This window comes from Vespula pensylvanica, chromosome 6, assembly GCF_014466175.1.
Source record: "Vespula pensylvanica isolate Volc-1 chromosome 6, ASM1446617v1, whole genome shotgun sequence".
Taxonomy (NCBI): Eukaryota; Metazoa; Arthropoda; class Insecta; order Hymenoptera; family Vespidae; genus Vespula; species Vespula pensylvanica.
Genome location: NC_057690.1, coordinates 368132 through 393264, shown reverse-complemented (window position 1 = coordinate 393264; position 25133 = coordinate 368132). Strand labels below are relative to the sequence as shown.

At 33.7% G+C, this 25133-nt stretch overlaps 7 protein-coding genes across 11 annotated transcripts; 3 read left to right on the top strand and 4 right to left on the bottom strand.

Moving 5' to 3' along the window:
• LOC122629799 (E3 ubiquitin-protein ligase XIAP-like) lies at positions 1-3307 on the bottom strand. Of its 2 annotated transcripts, none has more exons than XM_043813594.1 (3): positions 1635-1777; positions 924-1543; positions 1-467 (listed from the first exon to the last, which is right to left on the bottom strand). In XM_043813594.1, exons 2-3 carry the CDS (start codon positions 1524-1526, stop codon positions 78-80), a joined length of 993 nt encoding a protein of 330 aa, XP_043669529.1. In that variant the 5' UTR covers positions 1527-1543; positions 1635-1777; the 3' UTR covers positions 1-77. The 2 variants fall into 2 exon arrangements, with proteins under 2 accessions (XP_043669529.1, XP_043669528.1); XM_043813593.1 differs by adding an exon at positions 3056-3307 and having other exon boundaries at positions 3-467; positions 924-1792.
• A 3167-nt stretch (positions 3308-6474) lies between these two features.
• On the top strand, positions 6475-7727 carry LOC122630302 (protein lethal(2)essential for life-like). The gene has a single exon (XM_043814667.1). It carries the CDS (start codon positions 6880-6882, stop codon positions 7579-7581), a length of 702 nt encoding a protein of 233 aa, XP_043670602.1. The 5' UTR covers positions 6475-6879; the 3' UTR covers positions 7582-7727.
• A 352-nt stretch (positions 7728-8079) lies between these two features.
• On the top strand, positions 8080-11872 carry LOC122630299 (ralBP1-associated Eps domain-containing protein 1). The gene is made up of 5 exons (XM_043814663.1): positions 8080-8351; positions 8640-9915; positions 10008-10072; positions 10311-10518; positions 10617-11872. The coding sequence occupies exons 1-5, from the start codon at positions 8103-8105 to the stop codon at positions 10799-10801; spliced, it is 1983 nt and encodes a 660-aa protein (XP_043670598.1). The 5' UTR covers positions 8080-8102; the 3' UTR covers positions 10802-11872.
• Positions 11873-12696: 824 nt separating this feature from the next.
• LOC122630301 (glyceraldehyde-3-phosphate dehydrogenase 2-like) lies at positions 12697-16020 on the bottom strand. The gene is made up of 5 exons (XM_043814666.1): positions 15895-16020; positions 14462-14555; positions 14145-14384; positions 13769-14023; positions 12697-13684 (listed from the first exon to the last, which is right to left on the bottom strand). Exons 2-5 carry the CDS (start codon positions 14537-14539, stop codon positions 13256-13258), a joined length of 1002 nt encoding a protein of 333 aa, XP_043670601.1. The 5' UTR covers positions 14540-14555; positions 15895-16020; the 3' UTR covers positions 12697-13255.
• Positions 16021-16122: 102 nt separating this feature from the next.
• Positions 16123-18005, bottom strand: LOC122630300 (glyceraldehyde-3-phosphate dehydrogenase-like). 2 transcript variants are annotated; one of them, XM_043814664.1, is made up of 7 exons: positions 17896-18005; positions 17690-17813; positions 17457-17572; positions 17001-17258; positions 16733-16893; positions 16464-16658; positions 16123-16357 (listed from the first exon to the last, which is right to left on the bottom strand). In XM_043814664.1, the coding sequence occupies exons 1-7, from the start codon at positions 17971-17973 to the stop codon at positions 16240-16242; spliced, it is 1050 nt and encodes a 349-aa protein (XP_043670599.1). In that variant the 5' UTR covers positions 17974-18005; the 3' UTR covers positions 16123-16239. The 2 variants fall into 2 exon arrangements, with proteins under 2 accessions (XP_043670599.1, XP_043670600.1); XM_043814665.1 differs by having other exon boundaries at positions 17877-17984.
• Positions 18006-18779: 774 nt separating this feature from the next.
• LOC122630042 lies at positions 18780-22244 on the top strand. The gene is made up of 7 exons (XM_043814069.1): positions 18780-18978; positions 19078-19280; positions 19366-19549; positions 19627-19721; positions 19806-19911; positions 20052-20182; positions 20269-22244. Exons 1-7 carry the CDS (start codon positions 18903-18905, stop codon positions 20668-20670), a joined length of 1197 nt encoding a protein of 398 aa, XP_043670004.1. The 5' UTR covers positions 18780-18902; the 3' UTR covers positions 20671-22244.
• LOC122630039 (probable hydroxyacid-oxoacid transhydrogenase, mitochondrial) lies at positions 21891-24875 on the bottom strand. 3 transcript variants are annotated; one of them, XM_043814062.1, is made up of 9 exons: positions 24723-24875; positions 24547-24648; positions 24284-24395; positions 23629-23892; positions 23301-23533; positions 22994-23227; positions 22757-22919; positions 22343-22624; positions 21891-22077 (listed from the first exon to the last, which is right to left on the bottom strand). In XM_043814062.1, the coding sequence occupies exons 2-9, from the start codon at positions 24597-24599 to the stop codon at positions 21994-21996; spliced, it is 1425 nt and encodes a 474-aa protein (XP_043669997.1). In that variant the 5' UTR covers positions 24600-24648; positions 24723-24875; the 3' UTR covers positions 21891-21993. The 3 variants fall into 3 exon arrangements, with proteins under 3 accessions (XP_043669997.1, XP_043669998.1, XP_043669999.1); XM_043814063.1 differs by lacking the exon at positions 24723-24875 and adding an exon at positions 23974-24055 and having other exon boundaries at positions 24175-24395; positions 24547-24583; XM_043814064.1 differs by lacking the exons at positions 24547-24648; positions 24723-24875 and adding an exon at positions 23974-24055.
• Positions 24876-25133: the final 258 nt, after the last annotated feature.

Here is a 25133-nt window from a genome sequence, read left to right as displayed (position 1 = left end):
CTCATATATGAGTTCTTTTATCTATATACTTAAGATAAGATTCTTCTTATTTATTATATAAAATATGTTAATACTATTTATGATAAAATTGCAGTTATTATTAAATCTATAGATTTTCGACAAATAGGACATTTATCTAAAACAGATGCGCAATTACCACATGAAATCATATGTTTGCAAGGTAAAAATACTATACTCATTTCTGCATTATAACAGATTTTACATAATCTTCCATCACCCTTATACTTATCTTCATTTTTATTATATAAATCATGTTTGTTTTCTGTTGTAAAGCTGCATGAAGTAGAACTTGAGTTTTCTGTATTACTGTTACTGGAATTAACACTATAACCAGGATTATTTTTAAGATTTGTTTTTTCAGAAATTTCTTCTTGAGGTTGTTCGATTTGCATGGAAGTATGTCCAATCTTCTGGATGTAAGAAGGCAATTTCAAATTTAAAGTTTCCTGTGTAGAATATAAATTTTGTCAAAATTCTTTTTACAAATTATTTGTTTAATTTCATATCAGACAAATTAAGAAAATTATTTCAAAACAGACATATGTAATGTACATATAAAATGTACCTACTTATGTATGTTATAAAATCGTGTTGATTAAGATGGACAGGTCACTTATGGATGAGGATCAAACTATATATAAGTACTAATTGGTAAACTCAATGAAAAAAAGACCAAGATGAAATAGGAAGATAATATTAGAATGGATCTTGATAAACTTTACCCAGGGACAGGAACATTGGCAGGATTTGGTATTTGTGGTAATGAGTTTTTGAGTTCTTAATGCCATATAATAATAATAATAATAATAATAATAATAATAATAATAATAATAATAATAATAATATATGTAAGTATAAAAGAAAATAAGATAGTAGCAAATAAGAGACAAGAATTGAATTACCTTCCTAGATGACGATACTACACATTGTTGCGTCACCGTGTTCACATATTCTTCTCCTTTAACCACTAAAAGATAATAACATTTAGAAAACCATTTGGAGTGTTGATCCCATGGATCATCCTCAGGTTCCCAATCTTTTAAACCACCCCCGCAATGAAAACATAATGTTTGATCTTCTCTTCCAGTATAAAAAAATCCTGCATCAGCCAATTCTTCTTTGTACGGTGGTAAAGATTTTGGCCATGTATCAAAAGTACGTAATCTAGATTCTAAGTTAACATATTTCGGATATGCTGGTGGCCTAGGTCTTTCGAGCCCTAAAGATCTCAATTTATTGTGTGAAAAGTCTTGTTCCATGTATTTTTGATCCGGCTCTGGCAGCATTTCTGTATCGTGTATTCCACACACATCTTGACTTCGAGGACTTGGCAGAATTACTGAAGCTGAGTCAACATCGATAGGTACATTACCACATGGAATATTTCTAACAAAACGACAATTTGGTGAAGAGCGTTCATGATCAATCATAGGAATATCTCCTTTTTCCCATTTATATATTTCTGTCTCACATTCGAAGCATTTTACTCTGTCAGTTTTACCCATGTAATAGAAACCAGCTGCTGCAAGAATTCTAGGTTCTATAAAAGAAACTGGCCAATTTTGAAAGCTTTTTAATCTAATAGCTTCAAATCTATAATCTAAATTATTTACTTCGGTTCTTGTTTGTAGAGGTACTTGCAACGGCGGTGGTAAATTTTCAGATTTCTTAAGTGGATTTAAACTATGTGGAAAGTTGTTTTGTTGAACGATATTTGTCATTCTGTAATTAATTTTGTCCTTGTAATTGTTATAATTTTTGTTGGTTAAATCTATAAAGAAAAAAATCAATAAATAAATAAAACAAACCTATACATGCTACTAAGCATAAGATCTACAATGGATAAAATATTGCCGAATTTCTGTACGAATTTATTTTTGAAAAAACTTTCAGAAAACATTTTACAGACGGGTCATTTTTATGAACGATAAAAAATATCGTGATTCGGCCGATATCATGAAACAATAGTCAGATAACTTGACAATACGTTCGATAAAATTAATCCGATTCGATAAAAGAAAATCTACGAAATTAAGGTGCGTCTTTGACAAGATAATATACATAGATTACTTCTATCGAATCGATGGTGAAATATAAAAAAAAAAATCCCTTTTTATTATCACCTATCAATATAATTATATATTTCAATAATCTATCAATTTTTATTGCACATCAATTCGAGAAGATACGTAGAATGCAATTGCAATATGCTCGATTTATCGAGTCTTAAATTCTTAACGCAAACGATTTTATTAACAAAGAAGTTTACACATTCCCGAATTACGATATTATTATCTGTAAAATATTTTCTGAAAATTTGTTTCAAATTAGATTCGTACTGAAATCGGACAATATTTATCTATAGTAGATGTCATGCTTAATAACATGTAGATTTTTTCTTTGAAATATCGCTTTAATAAATTAAATATTTATATTTAACGTTTATGGAAATGTATGTCTTTCAATTTTTTGTACTATTTACGTATATATAGATTATCAACAGCCGAAGCTTCAAAGATTGGATAAAAATAATGTACACGACTTCACAGAAATTGGCTTTACACAGTATTTCCCTCGAACTTGATGCACACTTCTTTATATATATATATATATAGAAATAAATCTAATAATGTACAGTGACACATCATATTCGTGTAGTCGAGTAGGAATACCAGAAAGTACAAACAAATCGAGAGAAAATACGTGACCTTTGCACAATGAAATAAATGGAAAGAAAACATTAGAAATCTTTTACTTTTCTAAATCTTTATTCGACATTTTTATAAAAATGATAATCACACCTAGAAGAAAATATAAATAAAAAAGAAAGAGAAAAAGAAAAAGAAAAAAGGGAAAAGAATTTAGCAAAGCCACGCGATAAGATATATCACATATAAACAATGTTCTCGATGTTATCTAAGATAAAATTTTTTAAGTCTTCATAAGGTACTTCATAAGGACGTTAGTTTCTCGGAACAAAAAATTGCACAATATGAAGAAAATAAAAGTGAAATAATTGTATCATTTCACTCACCTGAATTATAATTGAGATGAAATAGCAATAAGCACGAATCTTCCACGAGTAGATTGTTTTTATTTAATGAATATCGATTTTATAGAGGGCTCTGTGAATTTATTCTTTCAACGCAAAACAGTATTGCCACCTCAAATTTTTTTTTAGAAGATTCGCAAGAGATGAGTCGTGTGCATATCTTTTTTTTAGGAAGATCCGTAAAATCTACAGATTTCAACTAATCATCTCTAATAGTTTTTTGAAAATGAATATATATATATATACACATGGATCATGTGTGTATATGTATATATATATCTGAAAAAGTAATACAATTGTAGGTTAAGTACGTTTCTCTTAGGATTTTTATGATTTCATTTTTATATGTTATTGATTATAAAAGTCAAAATGTTCTTTCTAGTGATTATTTTCTTTTTTTTTTTTATACTTTTTTAAAATACTCATCTTTTCAATAAATGATTTACAATATATTAATAATTTCTTACAACGAATAGAAAATTGAGAATAACTCGTCGAGTATATTTCTAAATCTATAATATATTAAAAAGAGGAACAAAACTTAATCAAAATTGTCTGTTTTTACAAACAGACAATTGTCACAGTGATGTGAAAATAAGCGACATTCGTCGAAATTTGTCAAATTTATAAAAATTGCGATTTTCATAATTTTTAACCATTCGTAGCTCGTAATAACGTTGATCCTCAAAATAAATTCTCAAAATATCTTGTTTCAATTTTCATTATAAGCCCGGATAAAAAAGTTGTAAAGAACAACTTTCACTTTTTTCTTCGTGATTCCGATTAATCCTAATTTTTTCGTAATATTTTATTTTTAGTAAACTAATTCTACTACTAAAAAGGAAAAAAAAAAAGGGAAAAGAAAATCGCTTGATCGAATCTTGAAAAAAGTTATTCTGTTGTAAAAGAGTATGTGCTCAATTCGTACATATACGTTTTATAATATAAATCTAATGAAAAAGGAAAAAAGAAAGATGAGTATTGAGAAGTATAAATGAAACATTGTATAAATTATTTAGCCAAGAGAGGCTTAAGAATATAATTATTTGATATTTACCATTAAACAAAAAACTTGGACGAAGTTGCTAGTACAACTAACACTGGAAATATAATGTATCTTCAAGATTGCCAACTGCTTTAATGACTTACTTATCAATGGAACAAAACAAAATGCTATCTTATCACAAATCAATAAACGAGCCTAGAGACACGGTATTGTTAACAATTCTCTTTAATTTTATCAAATTTCCTTCCACAAACTGATTAAATGATTTTTTATTCAACATATCCACGTTGGCGCGTACCATCAGTGGCTCGCGCTCGACATTTGAATTTTCCATCAGAGTGAGCGTATCGCCAAAAATTTAATTCGTTTGCTAATTAAAAAAAATTGTCATACGGTTAAAATTTCAATAATGAAAATTTAACGTATAACAATAAAAAAAAAAAAAAAAATAGAATGAAGTGAAACATTAATATGAGCGCCACCTCACAGAGAGAAACGCAAATAACAGCGCCGGCGTGAACGTGTTGATATAATTTGAAATTTTTCTGTAGAATTTGTATTTTGGAAAAAATTCATTTATTCGCACTTTTACTTTCGTTGAGCTTTTTTGAAATGTTAATAGTTGATTATCATTATTACGTCGTAATATACGAGGAATAATCGTTATCGACGATATTAATCTATTGATTTTGATAAAGTTCACTTTTTAAAAACGTATTTCTAGAAGTGCAGGAAAAATGAATCTTATAGAAATAATTGATAATCGGTAAAAATAGATATTACTATATGTGCTTACGATACATGATATTTCATTTTAAGTAACCATCATTATCGACGAGCGATACGAATATATTATGCATATGTATGTTATTTTGAAACTATTATACGTACCGTCGGTAAGGCAAAAAAAAATTTGGGTAAAGAATCGATAATTTGGAAATAAATATCGATAATTCATAAAATTATTATCTCGACTAATAGACTTTTACGATATAAGAAATATTTTTAGGTACTCTTCTCGATTGATATTTGAAATGGTTGACTGTAATTGTGTATTAAGTTATGAAATAAATATAAACATTGGTATACATGGTTTAACGGCGAGTCATTCGGTTCGCGATCAATGAAAATTGATGACATATAATTGATGACGCATACGTACGTTTTTGAGAAGATTCAGAATGCGCGCGCATTACGAATTTTGTCGTACTCGTAAATCCAGATATCGTGTTCAACGAAATCGTTGCATGCTTCCAATAATATTCGAAACAATCTTGTGTTTTCACTCGTATATATATATATATATATATATATATATATATATATATATATATATTGAAAAAGACTATCGGGAAAAGAATTGATTACTAGCGAAAGTGGAAGGATTATGAATGAAAATCACGTCGTCATTTATCAGAAAACTTGATCGATATAACCTATGTGATATAACGCGCGTGCAAACATATTTATAGCGATATAAAGCTACAATCGTTCTCCGAGTCTTTGATCTTTGTAAAAAATATATAAAAGCGTTTTCATTTTCTGAAATCTCTATAAATCGATCTTTTTCTTCGTTTCGTCCCACGAATAAATGAACCGTTGAAACGTTCTTTCCGATCTAAATATAACCGAAGCAATGAAAAGTCATCGAGCCAAAGCAATCCAGACTCGCAGTCTCGCGAGTTTCTATCGCGAATTATAAAAAGATACAACATTGACAAATAATTGACATCGTTACGCTCCTTAAAATATAGCTTATAAGTTTTCTCGTTTCTATATACAATAATCGAGAAATAAAGCAATATATTTTTTCGTTATATATAACGTGAATTACTCGGTAATAAAAGTTTTTTTTTTACCTTCTTTTATTATCGCATCTCGAGTGTCGTTCGTTTCTTTGCATCGTAGCGGACTTTGACTTTTGGCTTAATTCTAAACGAGCATTCGAATAGAGGTCCTAAGGTAGAAGCTTCTCGGCACATCGACCTGCACCGAAAAATACGCTTACGTTGGTATACGAGTTTGCCGCCACACGAAGAACGAATTTATATACGTGCACACAGAAGCATCGAGAAAGATCGATTTTGTCGACCGGGACGAGAATAGAATGGTCGCGCATTTGATAGCAACGCATACTATACCATAGGACACGAAACCTTTACCATTTTCGTACTCCTATGCTTAAATACTCACTTGCTCCGAGTGTACAAATCCAACAAATGACATCTTTGTTATTTACTTTTCTCGTGAAAACGCGGAAAGAGGGCAGTACTATAGAAATACAATCTCGAAAGGAATATCGATTTATATCGATTCGTAATTTTTGCGCCTACGTCACAGATGCGAAGATTACGAATACGCGAAAGGAAACATGATACTATCTCGATTACAATTCCCGTTTATTTCTATTTATTCGCAAGAGGATTTTCGTTCGAATTTCGTAACTCTTTGGTCCGCGATAAGATTTACGGCTGCTTCAGCAGTACGACGAAAAAAAGAATGGCATGAATCTTGCCGAAAATGCGAAGCGCATCTTTTAAGAATAATCCTTTGGCAGAGTCCGTCTCGTTTCTTTCCCCCCTCGACAGTACCGATTCGACGTTGGTATACAAATACGTTGCCGGCCGGTTCGCCGTATAAATGAAGTGGAAAGAACGGTGCGGCAGGCAGTTACTAGCAGTCGCTCGAAAGAAATAAACAAAGTGAGCCAGAGAAAAAGAGAGAGAGAGAGAAAGAGAGCAAGATTTATCTAAAAGCTAAGGATCAAATTTGGTGCATCTTTGAAGATATACTATAAACGATGTCTCTGGTACCATTAATTTTCTCCGATTGGTGGGAGGATTTGGATCGCCCTCATCGTCTCTTCGATCAAAATTTCGGACTCGGTCTTTATCCCGAACAGCTACTTAGTCCGGTTTCCTTGGAGCAATTATATCTAATGCCGAACCGAGAGAGGAAACTAAGAAATCCTTTATTATATTATAGACCGTGGGGTGAATTGTTGCGTAAAAACGAAAAGGACGGTACCTCGACGATAAAGGCTGATAAAGATAAGTTCCAAGTGATTTTGGATGTACAACAGTTCAAACCCGAAGAAATAAACACCAAGGTTGTCGACAAATGCGTCGTCGTCGAAGCTAAGCACGAAGAGAAACAAGACGAACACGGTTGGATCTCGAGACAGTTTACTAGAAAATATCTGATCCCTGAGCAATGCGACATAGATCAGGTATCGTCTAGTTTATCGTCCGACGGTGTCCTCAGTATCACGGCACCGAGAAAGGAGAAAATGTTTAAAGGGCAGACCGAACGTTCGATAAAGATTGAACAAACTGGAAAGCCGGTTCTTCGAGAGAAAGAGGCAGAAAAGAAAAAAGAGAAGGAAGAGGCAAAGAAGGAAGAAGCGAAGAAAGAAGAACCGAAGAAAGAGGAACCAAAGAAAGAAGAATCGAAGAAAGAGGAGTTAAAGAAAGAAGAACAAAAGAAGGAAGAAAAGAAATAAAAATATAATTTTCTTTTTTTTTATTAACACCTCTTCGTCATTATATCAATGTTTCTCACCTGTCGTTACTTTCAAATGTTTCCTTTTTCATAATCTTTCTACTTGTAATTGAAATTAATATTAAATAAACAAACTTTATTAACTTTGTCGCGCAGTTTCTTCAGCTTCTTTCGATATCCTCCCTTAACAGATACGAGCATCATAAAAAATGATCGAATACTTTTTCAAGTAGAGTAACTTTTAAAGGTCTATCCACTATCGATTCTCAAAATTCCCTATGACAACGCACCACGTTCCAATTATATTCTCGTAAAAATTTCTGCTCTTATTGAAACGTATTTAATAAAAGGAAACGCTTTGCGATAATTCTCTCTTCGTACGGAACTCGTTGCAAGACAATTGTATCCTTGTTCATTGTTGTCGGCAAAGAAATATAGTTTTTATTGTCGTTATTCGGCGTCATCTTGATACCTTCGACACTACTGCCACCTAGCCAAGTTCATTTCCCCGGAACTAACTGAATGGCTTCAAAAAACAGGAGGAGTTTCCAGCCCCTGGTGAGAAGCAAGGAAGGAGTTTTGTGTTACGCTGCCAAGATGGATTGGGATTCGATTACGATGGCGAACCTTCATCTGACAGCAACCGAGCATCGCTATTATGGCGATATTTTTATATATTGCTGTGAAAACGCTGACAGCGACAGCGTATCGGTTGTTAAAGTTGCCGAACTTTTACGCTCTGCGAATTTGCCGCGAGACGTCACGATGAAGGTGAGCCTTTTATTCTATTTACTTTTCAAATTTCATTTTTCTTATCTCACGGAAAGATATTAAATGATTCTTTAGTTTTTCTAATATTTCAATACATCTTTTTTGTATTATAAGTACAGAAGGTTAGGTCTATCCGTGCTTGATAGTCCATAATTATATATTCATGATTCATTAATTATGTACTCCAACTGTTTCATACACACACACATACACACAGATTCAAGTTTCTTTCTCATTCAATGAATTGTTTTGACAGATTTATCACTTTTTCTTTTTCATTCTATTTAGATACTAGATATCTGCGTTGGAATCAAAGGCACGACTCATATAGGTAAAAAACAGTTTTATGCGGTCCTTAAACTGGTGGCAGCACATCAAGCAGGACTGGATGTTTGTAGAGATATGGTAACGGCTACTTTAGATATTATAACTCTACCAAGATTTACATGGCCAACTTCTGGAGACGAGGATGGTAGAAGGAGTACAGATTCTACTAGAGATATAAAAAGTAGATGTCATGTACCTGAAAGTACTACGGAAAGTGAAAGCGAAGCGGAATCTCCTAGAGAAACCGGTGGAAGTACGGATTCTCCGACTCCGACCAATAGTGTGACTCAAGAACGAAACGACGGAATGTTGGGAGGCGATACGATATTGGATACTGTTTCCGGTGGCTGGCAAGGTCTTCTTATGTCCGAAGAGCAGAGACAATTGTTAGGTACAGAAGAGGAGAGCTCGGAACGTCACAGCAGCGACGAAGGTGAAGGAGAAGGAGATTGCTCGGGCTTTCCTCCGGAAGAGGTGTGGATCATCAGCGACGAGCAGCGTGACTATTACGCCGCTCAATTCGCGCAATTACAGTCTGATCCAGAAGGACTCTTGGCCGGACCAGTAGCTCGAACATTTTTCGAGAAATCTAGACTTCCCGTAGCAGAACTAAGACGTATTTGGCAGCTAGCGGACGTAACCAGAGATGGGGCGTTAAGTTTACAAGAATTTTATGTAGCTATGCACCTAGTTGTCCTCAGAAGAAATCATGTACCACTTCCCGATGTTTTACCTCCGTCCTTGTCAATTCCATTAGTTATGCAAACTACAAACGCACCACCCCCAGTTTCATCGACGACAAAGTGCCAAAGCAGTCCACCTAATTCAGTAAATATGAGAGATAAGAACAAGGAATGGACAAAATTCGTTGACTCGCCGACCGGTACAACTACTTCTCTCACGAGTCCTGGACTGCAGTTAGTCAATTTTGATTTTCAAAAATCTGCCGTCGAACGAGATCCAAAAATTTTACATCCGGTAGCTCTTCGTTTAACGCCAGAGGCAGCTATTCTGGCTTCTGGGGCCAATGGTAGCAATAGCAGTTGTACCACGTTAGGTGAAGACGATTTGCAACATTCTCCTGCATCTTTGGTACAGCGACCGCTCGTTAAAAAACCACCACAATCGGCCGAAGATGCTATAATAGTAACTCCAAAGAAGGAACCACCACCTCCACCACCTCCTAGGCCTTATAGAACACACGCACGAAGTTCTAGTCTCGATCTTAACAAACTAGGTACATGTTGCTACCGGTATACTGCGATACTTTTCATTCGCAGCTGAGAAAGCAAATCTATCACTGCTCAAAATGTGTGCACGTTCTTGTAGGGAAAAACGGTCAAAGTTTCCTCGGAGCACCTCCGCTCGTACCGCCAAGAATTTCACCAGGAATCGTGAGTTTCTCCATCTGTTAAATTATATGTCTTCACTCGATTAAATCGATCAGACGTTTATAGTAGTTTGCTTTGTTATTTTGATGTACGTTAATCGATCGTATATATGTATATACGAACATCTTTAAGTTCCGCAATTTTATTTTATATTTATCACCATTACTTTAACGCGGACGACCTGGTAAGCAATTTAGGAGCATAATTGTTTAAGAAAATTTATCGTTCGTATCTGCTACAGACTTCACCTCGAAAATTGGTTGGCCAAAGAAGCGAAGGGGAGGGACAAAGAACGCTGAGCGAAAGTCAAGGTTTTGTAGCTGATTTTTCGCATTTCTCTCCAAAGAATGAATTACCTGAAAATCCCTCGATGGAGAATAGTATTCCACAGTCTCAACAATTTACGGGGGTCTGTGGTGCATTTCATATTTATAGGAAACCCAGTCCAAGTAAGTCAAAAGAGATAGATACTTTGATGGAAATAATAATTGTATTAGAATTAATACTGGAATAAAAATATATTCAATGTTATCATTAATTATATTAGAACGAGAGCTCGGGGAAGAAGATTCTGCGAAAGATGATCCCGAAGATGGTAAGAAATTAACTTTGCAAGAATTGCGAGAAAAGAACGCAGAACTTCGATTAGTTTGCGAAGAATTGACGCGTGAATTAGCCAGCGCTCTTCAAGAACGTATAAATCTTCGTGCGAAACTCATGCTTTTGGTCTGATCCTTCCATCTGTTTTTTCTCGTACATACATTCGAAGTACCGTTTTCCATTCTTCAATGTAAACTCATGTATTTAATATGTCGTACCTAGTCTAGAATTGATCTTCTTTCGACGGTATAATTATATGTATATCTGTGAAAGTCAATTGTGCGAATGAAAGATAAAGGCTCGAACAAAAATCATGTTGCGGTAGTTCCGCTTTTTCTACAATAATTGGAGTTACTATTTCCTGTTGTTGCAGGATCCTACAGTGCAAAGATATATATATATATACATACACACATATATACACTTTTATAATGTTACGCATCGATAACTAAGACGCCAAGTTCTTGATTACATTTAGGTGAGCGTCTCTTTCTTTTTTCGATGGAATCTTATGGAAACTATTCATTCTTTGTATCGTGGATGTAAAAGCTATTTAGCTTTGCAATTACACCCACTAAAGTTTTAGTGTCGCAAATCGTCAATCATCTTTATTTCAAAACATCTGTCGACTCCCTAAACCGATCAAATGATCTTTGTATATTGATAAATATCTCCAAACAAGAAATTATTTATTAAAAGACATAATAGTCTTAGCTTCACATTTATTGTACACTGCAAAACTAGATATTCATTAAAAAGACGTACGATAAACGCGTACAAGCGTAGTCATTGTCTTCGCATAGAAACTTGTGTGCGTCCAACAAGTCGTATTGTATGTGTATTTAAATTACGATAATAGACTGAAACGTCAAAGTAGACACGTCAAGTGGTAAAACCTCTAATGGTAAAAATAAATTTGAGAACACGCAGGGGACCTTATGCGAAGAGTATTAACGATCACGTTTGTACATTTTTAACAACAAAGTCAACTTGTATTTTCGTATCGCTGTACAATCAAATTTTTCACTGCATGAGGTACAACTTAGTATTGAGATACTAAGAAAAGTCTTACTAAATCGTGTTTTACTTCGTGATAGCTATTGTATTATATAAGTATTTTAGGCATTAGACAGAATTAGACAAAGACATGAGAGAGAGAGAGAGAGAGAGAGAGAGAGAGAGAGAGAGAGAGAGAGAGAGAGAGAGAGAGAGAGAGAGAGAGAGAGAGAGAGAAGGAAAGAAACTTTAACGAAAAAAGAATCTGCAGGAACAGAATAATTAAAGAAACGACCCGATCGCAAACAAAACACATTGTACGTGATCGGATTATACAGAGTATATTAATTTTTCTATTCGTTCTTTAAAAGTCGTCTATTACGAGAATGAAAATTAAGTGGCGAAATGAAATTATCGATTTTATTGTTGTTAATACGAGAAAAAAAAACTAATTATAATGTTCTCTATCCAACTTGTACAATTCTTTATGAAGTTACAAGAAACGTTATTATCTTTGTGCCATATAACGCAATATTTTACTATCCCACAAATCCAAACGAGATATTTTCCTTGATCTTTATGATATTATTGTATCGTTAAATCGTCTATTGCATTTTATGTTGTTTGCTTCACTCTAGTCGATATCGAAGCTTATAGACAAACAAATTTCTGTAAAAGGCCACACCACTATGTTCTCACTAAATTTGATCGCTAAATTGAAAATAAATTTGTTTGTAAATATAATTATAAGATAAATTTCTTACCGATAGATGTGGTGTTTGCAAGCAACATTATCGAGTAAGTATAAGACGTATGTCTTCGGACGCTATATTTAATTAGTTAGACGAGCATATAAAAACTCGGATAAATAAAGTTTATTTATAGACGAAGTCAAGTTCAATTCAATTAAATATTATTTATGTTAATTTAATTATTACAAGTTTTAAGAATACTTTTAAATAATGTATCGAAATAAAGTAATGTTCGAAGCTAAAGAAAGATCGGTAGAAAGAATAAATAAACAAAACATGTTTCACTTTCGTAACAATCTTTTATTCGTTTCAATGCGAGAATGAAAAATAATTATTAATGATCCTAAAAGGGAATCACAAATGATGTAATATTCAAAGATGCAAGGTAAAATGGGGAGAAAAAGGCAAAAGGAAAAAAGTCGCGAAGAACGATACGTTACGTGCGTTTTTATCATACCAATATGATACACTTTTAAAATAGGATGATCTTATAACTGTTTACGAGTAAAATACGCGGCTCTTATGATTTCTATGTAACGACAGGATAAACTTTAGAGCCAGCTCTATTTATTTATTTTTTTTTGTATTTGTGTTCGCGACAAATGATCACCTAAATCGTCTCATCGTTCTACTATTTCCTGTGCGATGAGACAAATCTTACGGAAAACCGACGAAATAACTCCTGTTGCTTCTGAAACTTCTCTGAAGAACTACTATGACCGTTAACAATAATTACCGTATGAATTTTTCATTAACAGCAGAGAAGCGATCGTACGAGAGAAACGACGTCAGTATAATACGTTCAAAACGTTTTGGACAAAGAACGCTCGACGAGAGCTTAGTTGTCCTTCGTCTGCATGAACTTTATAAGATCGATCACACGGCAGGAATAACCGTACTCGTTGTCGTACCATGCGATTAGCTTGACGAAGTTATTGTTCAATTGAATACCGGCTTTGGCATCAAAGATGGAAGAGTGACTGTCGCCGATAAAATCGGAGGAGACTACTTCGTCCTCCGTGTAGCCAATAATACCCTTGAGAGGGCCCTCTGCGGCTGCCTTAACCTTAGCCTTGATTTCATCGTACGAGGCTGATTTGCCTAGTCGTACGGTCAAGTCAACGACGGAGACGTTATGTACCGGTACACGGAAGGCCATACCAGTGAGTTTTCCGGTCAAAGCTGGAATTACTTTAGTAACGGCTTTGGCAGCACCTGTCGAGGCAGGGATGATGTTTTGTGCAGCGCCACGTCCATCACGCCACAGCTAATAAAAATGATACTCGTCAATGACGTGCTCCTTCAAAAATATAAATCTTTGTGTCAAAGAGAAGAAACGGAGAAGGTATACCTTCGCAGAAGGTGCATCGACCGTTTTTTGGGTTGCCGTGATAGCGTGAACGGTAGTCATAAGACCTTCTACGATCTCAAAGTTGTCGTGAATAACTTTCGCGAGAGGAGCCAAGCAATTGGTCGTGCAAGAAGCGTTGGAGACTATTTTGTTGCTCGATTCGTAAGCATCGAGATTGACACCAACGACGAACATTGGTGCATCAGCGGATGGTGCGGTGATGACGACTCTCTTGGCACCACCTTCCAAATGAGCCTGTTCAAAAAAAAAAAAAAAAAAAAAAAAAAAAAAAAAAAATAAATAAAAAAAAAAAATAAAACGATAATAGAATTTAAATAGAATACAGTTTTAAAGGCAAAAAGATATATTCACATACGTTGGCTTTTTCTATGGTGGTAAAAACTCCAGTCGATTCGACTACGTATTCTGTACCAGACTTGGCCCATGGAATATTCTTTGGATCACGTTCGTTGTAGACAGCGATCTTATTGCCGTTAACAACGAGGCATCCATTCTCGGCCTTAACCTCGCCCTTGAATTTTCCATGAGTGGAGTCATATTTGAACATATATACCATGTAATCCAGGCCAATGAAGGGATCATTGATGGCGACAACCTGTTAGTATTACAAAAACGTTGTTTTTTTTTCTTCATAAACATATACCTTCGATACTTTAATATTATTTTACGTACCTGACCCTCTCGGTCAATGGATGCCCTAAGAACGAGACGGCCGATACGGCCAAATCCGTTGATACCGATCTTGCTCATGTCGTCTCCACAAGTACTGGAAAATGGATGAGCGAACGATTTGTTAATCGTACGAAATCGTCGTACCGAATATTGAGAGAATGACAATAGTAGGTTAACATGACGCAAATCGAGGTTAATTTTTGGAAACATATCAAAAAATATTTGAATATCAGTTATTACTAATTCCCATTACAAATTCGAGATTTTGTATAATCATGACTTTTTGATTAAATTAAATGATTACGTATTGTTAAAATATCAAGGAAGAATTGTTGGACTATAATAATAGAAGAAAAAAAAAAAAAAAAGAGAGTCGTAACAGGTTAGAAAACATTTATATCGAAATAAAATAGCGGATGCTGCGTTTTGAAGGTTGAACAAGGTTAAAAAAAAAGGGATCGAATTTTCGAACGTGCCCTTGACGATCAATGAACGCGATTTTATTTATGGATTAATCTAAAGACGGAAATAGCATCGTTTCATCGGATCGATGTATCGCTAATATGTACATAATAATATGCAACAGTGCAATCGCATTCCGGACTGACGTAACATCGATTAGTCACGTTATCTACAAAGAATACATCAAAAAGTGTCTTATATGTCAAATTCGTAGATTATTTTATTTCTCGAATGAGCATCGCCGGAATATAAAAATTCTGAAACATAACCTCTAAGATGTTCTTCGTTATCTCGGCGGTGTATGTGTTCCGATTTATAGAAATATTGATCGCTTCTTTTTATATACATATACATATATCTCGTTGAGAATAGATGCGCCTACGTCGAGCAAATAAACGTAATATAAAAACGAAAGAAAATCTATATTTTTAAAGAACGAAGGAAAAAGAATTTGACGAAAAAGCCTATAAGGATAATTATGAGTTGATATATCGAATTATTAACGGGATTACTACGGAACGTATGTTTCTTCTGGAAGATTCTACGTATCAGGAACGAAACGTCGCTCTTCTATTTTTCGTCGTATATTCGTAGATTAACAAGGACATAATTTTTATCTCATTACCGTTTTACTTATTTTAATATCATGTATCAAATGACGAGATATGTACTTATGTGACTACGTGTACGTCGATAAGTGTCGTACGTGTACGAGTCCACGCTTCGTGGAGATACAAGGGGAATAGAAGACGCATATTAATGGATGGATCGTCCGATGTTCGCGTGTCTTCCATGAACGAGATCGTTCGTCGTACAATGGACGCCGGTAAACTGAATTCTTACGTAAAAAAATAAATTATCGAATCGCCGAAAAGATATGGAGAAAAACGAGGATCGAACGTCCAGGAAATGCAACACGATGCCGCTTAAAACTAAGGACCATAGGATTCGTAATTTTTTAACCTACTCACCTTCAAAAAACAGATCCGTACACTACGATTACCACAGAAGCAGTGTCATTTGAAGGGCAGAAAACGGTAATATAACCAACGTACGCTCTCGGCGTGTGCGCTGTAAGTTCTTCTACCAGTTCGTCCGATTCCGTCCGTTTTCGGGCATCCTCGATTATCACGTGATGTCTCAACTATCGACCTTCGATATAAGCGCGCGATTCAAAGATGTGATCGAGACATATTTTCTTGAAAACAATTTTTTGTTCAATTTTTTTTTTTGGTATAGAGTATATACAATAAAATATAACGATATTAAAGGCGTAAAATAATATATGTCTTTTTTGGTTTGATGCTTTTGTACGATTATACGATTTCCTCTTCAGTGACACTTTCTACGGGTGAAATCTTTCCAGAATCAACATCGTACATATATACGATTAAATCAACGATACGATGCGCGTAACCGTATTCGTTGTCGTACCTAAAAAGATTAAAAAAAAAAAAAAAAAAAAAGGGAGAAGAAATAAATCAATCAAGATATATCAATATCTATATAGATATATGTATTTTTAATAAATTTGACCAACCAAGCTATGATTTTGATGAATGTACTCGTTTGAGGAATGCCTGCCTTTGCATCGAACACGCAAGAGTAAATGGTGTGATTGAAATCGGACGAAACGCAATCTTCCTCCGTGTAGCCTAGCACGTCTTTCAATTCTCCTTCGGACTCGTTTTTCATCACTGCTTTTATTTCGTCATACGTTGTTGGCTTATTGATTCTAGAAAAAATCTCGGATCTTTAAGATCGAACAGAATTTAGTCATGTGAATTTTTAAACGAGCTGGTAATTTACCTAAACGTCATATCACATAAGGAGACATTAAATATCGGTACTCTAAAAGCTATTGCCGATATTTTGTCTTTGAGAGAGGGAATAATTTTTGCTAATGACTTAGCTGCTCCCGTAGACGTTGGTATGATATTTTGTAAAGCTCCTCTTCCATCTCTCCATAACTGAAAAGTCAAAGCAAAATAATGGTAATAAGTAATAAATGCAACCAACTATTTGTATATTTTTATTTTATTAAATTTAAAGGAGATCGCTATATTTTATTTAATACCTTATTTATCGGCCCGTCTACTGTTTTTTGCGTTGCTGTTACAGCGTGTACACTGGATATCATTGCTTCGATTACCTCAAAATTATCGTTCATAATTTTAACTATAGGAGCTGCACAATTCGTTGTGCAAGAAGCTGCAGACACTACGTTGCCCTTTTTTGGATCGTAACATTTATGATTAACTCCGTATACGTACATGGGTGCATCGATCGAAGGTGCTGTAATTATCACCTTTTTTGCGCCTCCATCGTTATGTAACTATTTAGAATTAGACAATATAATTAGACGATTTATTATGGGACAATAAATTCTTCCAAATAAGAAATTAGGTAAAAACTTGTAAACATTATATGTACGTATATCTTGGTAGTACTTGGTAGTACTTCGTAGTACTTCGTAGTACTTCTGATTGTATCGGTCACGACACAAAATAAGTTTTTGTACGATTATACTTACGCTCGCCTTCTCCAAAGTTGTAAATACTCCTGTAGCTTCTATCACATATGTTACATTATTTTCTTTCCATCGTATTTTCGAAGGATTTTTCTCCTGTGACGTGACTATTTTTTTATCTAAATTAACACATACGTATTTCGTACTACATATATATATATATATGTATGTATGTATATAATATCTACATGTAAATCTAATAATTTAGCTTCACTTAAATATACAATTACTCTAACCATTTATAACTATACATCCATTTTCGCATATTATAGGTTTAGGAAAGAATCCATGAGTGGAGTCGTATTTAAAAAGATATATCATATAATCGGTCGTAATATAGGGATCATTAATTAGGTTCACCTGTAAGTTTTCATATCTAATATTATAAGAAGCTTGTGGACGAGATCGAATGATTTAACTAACAATAAGATCTTATGATTACTTCGACATTTTTCTCGAGACACGCTCGAAAACACATTCTTCCTATCCGTCCAAATCCATTTATACCTACAACAGCCATAATTTTGTTGTTTGAACGACGAAAAATGATTTGTTATACTTCGAATACTTATAATTTTAATATTTTTCACGAATATCGGAATAATTGAAAGGTAAATAGTACGAATTTGTATACAATAAATTTCGATGAATCGATTTATTGAATGAAAAAAATTCATGAAAAACTAATCGATTAGTAATCAGTGACGAAGAAATAAAATAATATTAAAAAAATTAATATCGATGAAACATAATACATTGAATATAATTATATTATTTTTATATTCTTACTTGTTTTTGTTCTTCACCTCTTGTCTTCACGATTTCAACTATTTTCGAAAGACGAACTTTCGGGATCGTCTGGTACTCGAGGAATGCATTCCATAAGTCTTGGACATCGTGTAGCTTTTCTGCACGTGTTCAAGCACGTGCGCGTCTTTCAGCTAATTATAAATTGTGGAAAATGTAAAAAGAACGATCAAAGTTGTCGGCACGCGTTTTTTTAGCTAAATTTGTACATACGCCTCTGTAAGCTTTAAAAAACGATCTAACTAATACGATTATATTATAGTTTATTTAAAAATAAATTTATTTAGATTTTAATCGTAATCAAAAGTTTTCGAAATAGATAAATTCTAATTCATTGTTCGTAGGTAATTCTAGTTAAGAGCTCAAAGAAAGAAAGTGTTTACGAGTTACGAGAGGTAGTTTTTGTAATCATTCTATCCTCGATTCTACGAATCGAGAACGTTTGTATTCGACCGAGAGTATTAACTATCTTATTGTTAGAGGATTAACAATATTTCTCGTAGAGCTTGAGATTTAGTCTTCTCTCGGTCGTTCAACGATGAGGTTTTATTTCTTGTTCGAATAAAATAATCATTACAAGAGATCATGATATGTAATATATCACAATAATATATTACATATATTTTTAAAATATGTTCAAAAATGGAGGAAACTATTGCACTAATTAAATCTTGTTTAATTTCCAAAAAAGGCGGCATACCAATTAAATCTTTGAATCGTAAGTATCGAAATGTTCATTTAATACTATAGTACTTGACTTACAAAGTCAAAACTTTAAGTACGTGGACTGATTTTATATATACGTTTTTGCTTACAGATGAATTCGAAAAGATCGTTGGAGAACCAATTCCTTATACAAGATTAGGATTTCCTAGTTTGCAAAGTTTATTAAAAAAAGTAGACGGATTGAAGACTATAAAAAAGTTAGATGGGGAAGAAACGTTAATTGTAAACGATCCCAAAATTAAACACATTGTAGACTTAATAAAGAAACAAAAGGAAGATTACAAGGGAACTAACGTGAGTAAATGAATCGTTACGATAAAATAGATACTTAATCTCTTCTAATATCTATTGTACATTCCTTGTACGCGTATTTCTACAGTCAAAGTATTACAAACGATTTGCACATTATCCTTCAAGTTACTATAATAACATTAATCGTAATCATGATAATACGAGTAAAGACGATCAATATGAAGATAGAAACAAAGTTTGGTTCAATGATAATATAAAATACTACAAACGACGGAATGGAAATCAGACTTTTAATCGAACTTCTAATTTGGGTAATATATATTTTACATTACAATTCGAATATCACTAAAGAAAAGAAAATTGTAAATACATTCCCTATATGTTACAGAGAGTACAAAAAATAATAAATGTTTGTCCTATGAAGTATATGATAATGAACACAACAATATCATAGTCATCGAAAAGTGTACTTCAATAATAGAGGTTCGTATTAATGATTTCTCTCTCTCTCTTTTTTGTAAGAAATGAAAATGGAATATTATCAAAGATCTACCTTTATTCATTTAGAGAACTGTTTATGAGCCGATTATTCTCCGTCATCAGCTTATAGGAGACGATTTTTTCCTTCAACTCGTCATACGAAATCTTGGCCTACCAGTATGGCGTCAAAGAGGTAATTAATTCTTTCTCATTTGTTTAATCGAAAAGAATTTATTAACGGTATATAAGAGAAAATATCAACCAAAGAATATCGCAAAGAAAACATTAATTTTAAAGAATATTACCAATATGTCATTACGCCATTATTTATAGGAGATATGGCTCTTCGTTGCGGTTTGTGTATATCGGGACAAACGATAAATGATTGCATCAAAAAATTGAACGACGTGGAATGTATTTCCAATCAAATTGTTATAATGTTGGGAGCTGTTGATATTTATAACGTAGGTAATTTTTTACAATATAATTTTGTAATAATAAGATGACAAAGAAATCGGCTGTTAAATAATATTGTTATTAAATTCATCAGGGTGCTTCTTTCGATGATTTAATCAAGAATATGGAATATTTGTTGAAAATATTAAGATATAAATTTGCCTTCTCGAATTCAGCGATAAAAATTTGCACGATTCCACCATTGGCAAACTTATCCTTGCATGGACACGTTGACAAGGCGAGAGCTCTTTATTCTTTCAACAATTGGATCCGCGGTTTAAATCACGAAGCAGACGGCAATTCTGAAAATTGTGTCAAAAAAAATTCTTATCGGATAATAGATTTTTTCGAAGGTTTCACAGATGAAACGTATACCACGCAATACGAATGGTTTCAATTAAATGCGCGTATGGTTTCCGGTTGTAAGCATCCTTACGTTCTTTGGAACAAATACGGACGAAAGCGTGCGATGGAAATATTAACTGGTGAACTGTGAGTTTCTCTCCTCGTTATTTATTTATTTATTGATGTGTTTAAAATTGATGTCAATTTCAATTTGTTCTATACATATAAGATCATCTGTCAAAGTTTCGACTGTCTCGACGTCCTTATCCATTGCGTTTGTAATGGATCGCTTTTTAAGGATCATCAGACGCTCGAAACGTCAGTGATCGATACGATCATGAATGTGTTGTTTTATATGTGAATTAATCTGTCTCCTCTCTCTTTATTCCTATTTTATATATTACTAATATTTATTATTATTATTATTATTATTAAAATCGGATGTGAAAGTATTTATGAATGAGATATGATAGATGAACAAAAATGGCCATTTTCATCGGATTTATTGCACAATGCGGTTTGAAAATCTAAAACATCTCACAGATTAAATAAAAATTTATTTTTGATAATTTCAAAGTTCATCGTAAGCTCGAATAACGAACAATGTAACATGGGATGTATCAATTTTATGTTAACAAAGTTGATATGCCAATGACATTAAGAAATTTAAAAAGTTTGCGACATTCTTATAAGACTGATACACTCATAAAAATGTACTAATTCTTTAAATTTTTTAATCCATTGACTCTCATATACATCGTTCGTAAAGTATTCGTAAGAATTTTCTATTGTTAAAAAGGATATTTAAACGATTCAAATCGTGCATATTAATACCGATTTGGAATTAGATCTTTCAATTTTTTGGCATGTTCTCCGTTATTCGTTTCATGAAAATAAAATTCCTAGTGTATGTAAAATTAGACATTTAGGTTTTTTAAAGGCAAATTTTAGTATTATTAATTATAAGCAAATGGTATATGTTAGATACGAAAAAATATATGGTAGTTATGCATAGATTTTATATAGATAAGTTGTTTATGTATGTATATTATAAAAGTTAGAATTTTTCAAGAAAAAATATTTATTAGTGGAACGAAGAAAATCAAGGCACTTTTTTCATTCCGTTTTATTATTAATAAGTAAGATTATCGTACTGAGGGTATTTCTAATGTTTTTCCAATTTGAATATTTATAGTAATACTTTTAATTGTACTATTATAAATACTGTAAATATACTCAAACTTACAGTGTCAATTATGTAATATCGTATCGATTGTGCAACATGCAAGATAATCGTATTATAATAAGAATTAATTTTATAATTATATCCTATTTAATCGAACAAGGAACATATATAAAAAGGAACAATAATTGCCATCGTCTGCAAAATGGTTTCTTTTTTATTCGTGACAATTTATTAACAAAGTATAAAATTATGTAAATATGATGCACGATATTGAGAAGGCATCCGCGTTTAATAAATTGTGAATGAATTTTCGAACAATTTCGCTAGATCTTCTTCCGATTGTTCACGTGGCGCCAATTTCGTAATCCGATGCTATACAAAAAAAAAATATAATTATTTAGAGATTACGAACAAAGATTACAAATCGTAAAGGATAACTTGTGATGTGAACCATGTAACGAATGTATTAATCTACGAAATTGTTATGTATGTTGCCACATAAGTATGGTGACCAATAAATCACACATACTTTCATAACATTTCCAAACTATCTATTTGATTTTCCTCTTTGTCATGTCTTTCTTATCCCATAAGATAGAAAAGTAAATATGGAGTAAATATGGAGCGTGACTTTTACCTGAGGTAAAGTTCCTTGCACCAGAGCGGGAATATCTTCTTTTTGGAAGCCAAGTTCTTTCAAACCATTTTCTATTTTCATTATGCACATGTATTTTCGTATGGTATCTGCTAAAATTTTTCCAGCGTCCTCTCGTTTCGCTCCCTTAATGTCCGTTCCTAATAATTCTGCGGCCTCTAGGTGTTTTTCTGGGCAGGCACTTCCGGTGAAGGAGAAAACAGCTGGTGCCGAGATAATAACGGAAAGACCGTGAGGTACGATAGGATGAGTTTTGCTATATCCCTGATAATAAAGCGATATATAATTTCGATGTACCGTCATTTTATTTTGCGGAATTTCATTAATTGGTCGATCATTTCATTCGGCGAACAATGAAACGATCACGTGCTACATAAGCAGTATCTACGAGCTCACCTCGGGTTGAAAACTACGAACGTTACCGCTTATGGGATAAGAAAGACCATGACAAAGGTGGACACCAGCGTTTCCAAAACCGACACCAGCCATGGTACTAGCTAGATGTATATAGCTTTTAGCTTCGATGTCATCTTCTCTATATACCGCTCTCTCAAAGTACCTATGACAAAATATACACGATAAAAATAATACATATATATGGAAAAAAAAGAAAAGTAAGTATTTAATACTTACTTGCGCATTACTTGTAGTACATATCTTGCCCATACGTCGCTAATAGGATTGCTACCTTGATAAGTTGGTCGCAGGATCGGATTGGTAGGACACGGTGTTCTTTCCGTGTACGGTATCGCTGTGAACGATTCCAAAGCGTGACAAAGTACATCGAAGCCAGAATAAGCACTAACTCTTTCTGGTAAAGTCAATACATGCTTCGGATCGATAAGGGCCAAGGTAGGTTTCAGAGCTCTGTTTGGCGAATAAGTACAACAAATATAATAATTAATCTCGGAATAAATTCATCTACGTATTAGCTTCTTGCCTGTTTGCAATTCCAGTTTTGGCCTTAAGAGGCCGATAATCGAAGATAGATACACCGGTTGTTTCTGAACCAGTACCCGCAGTCGTTGGTATCGCAACGAGCGTTTTCAAATTGACCAAAACTGGTTTTCCTTTTCCTATCGGTGCATTAACGTAATCCAAGAAATCAGCGTTGGGATCACTGCTATAAAGGTTCGCAGCTTTGCATGTGTCTATTACCGACCCACCTCCCACCTGTTGTCAATGATTATAATATTTAAATATGTATCTATAATATTATATATGTATCAACTTCGTAATAAGCAGCACGGTGAATTACGTATATTTACCGCAACAAAGGCGTCGAACTTGCCACGTTTTGCAAATTCTGTCGAATCCATAAGAGTCTCTTCCGTGGGTTCTACTCGTACCTTATCGTAAACTTCAAATTCAATTCCTTGCTTAGTCAAGCTATCGATCGCAGATTTCACTGGTTGAAGATTGACTAAGTTTGGATCGGTCATTAAGCAAACTTTTTTTGCATTTAAATTCTGAATGTCGTGTCCCAATTCTCTCGTAACTCCGATGCCGTAACGAATAGTGGAGCAAGCCATCTGAAACGAATATTTAAACATTATCAAAAAAAAAAAAAAAAGATCATACGATCAAACGTTAATATCATATCATTAACACACGTTCACTTCGAAACATAGTGAAATAATCGTTATGCACGAGGAGCATCGTTTGGCACATGCCGGTACTGTTATAGCGGGTCATCTGAAATGAAGATAACGTCAAAGCCTCTTCTTATCTCTCTCGTTCTGTTTTCATGGATTGACGTTACAAAGGTTATTAAAGGTATTGGAGGTTATTTTACTTGAACTTGAAACACGTACAAGTTTTTTATTCCTACATGACGTGATCGATCAGCTATCTCGTAGCTGGGAGCAAAGAAATTGATTCAATGAAATAAACAGAATACGATTGTAGACTCTTAAATTTCACCTCGAACGCATATTCTTTTGACGGAACCGAATTGGCTGTGGTGCTACGGGCTTTTCCTTGTTCGATTGTTGACGTGATACCTCCTGGATTTCCGTGGGCTGGACATCTGCATCTGACAACGTCAAATTAATATTTTTGTAATAATTACTTTGTTCGGAATTCTTGTATTAAAGTATATTTCGAATGATTAGTACAAGCTAATGCGGCGTGAAAATCCGAACGGAACGTATCCGCTCTTTAATCGAAAATCAGATTTAACTCACGATTGAGACGAAATAACTTGGAGCAGCTCGAGGACTCGTCTTCTGGGAAGCATTTTTCAAACTCACGTAAAAATACACAGTAATCTGTTCAAGGTGTTAATTCTTAAAAAAAAAAGAAATAAATAAATAAAAAAAAAAAAAATAATCACAAAAAATAAGAAAAGGAGACAAATTACAATAACGGACAATCACTTCGTATTTCTCTTCGTTTAGACGACTTTACGACGACTGTTATACGACTTGTTTACTGCTTTCTCTGTTACTCGCGTACCATTTGTACTTCCAGCAATCTAGCTTGCGTAAGGCGCGACCTGCTTAACTTTATACGTCACAGGGACGTATCAATGATGTTGTTTTGTTAAAGATCAATTTTTATAAATTCATGCTTCTATGTGTTTACATTTTTTTTTAGATTCAAAGGAGAAAACGTTAACTCTAGAATTATAGCAAGACGTAAGTTCGTATGAATTGTTTTATCGCATAAAATGTAACACATTAAACATGTAAACATTCTTGTTTGCTTGTTAGATATCGTCCAAGGTCATTCGTTAAATAATCTTTCAAAATATATAGCAGTAATCGTAGAT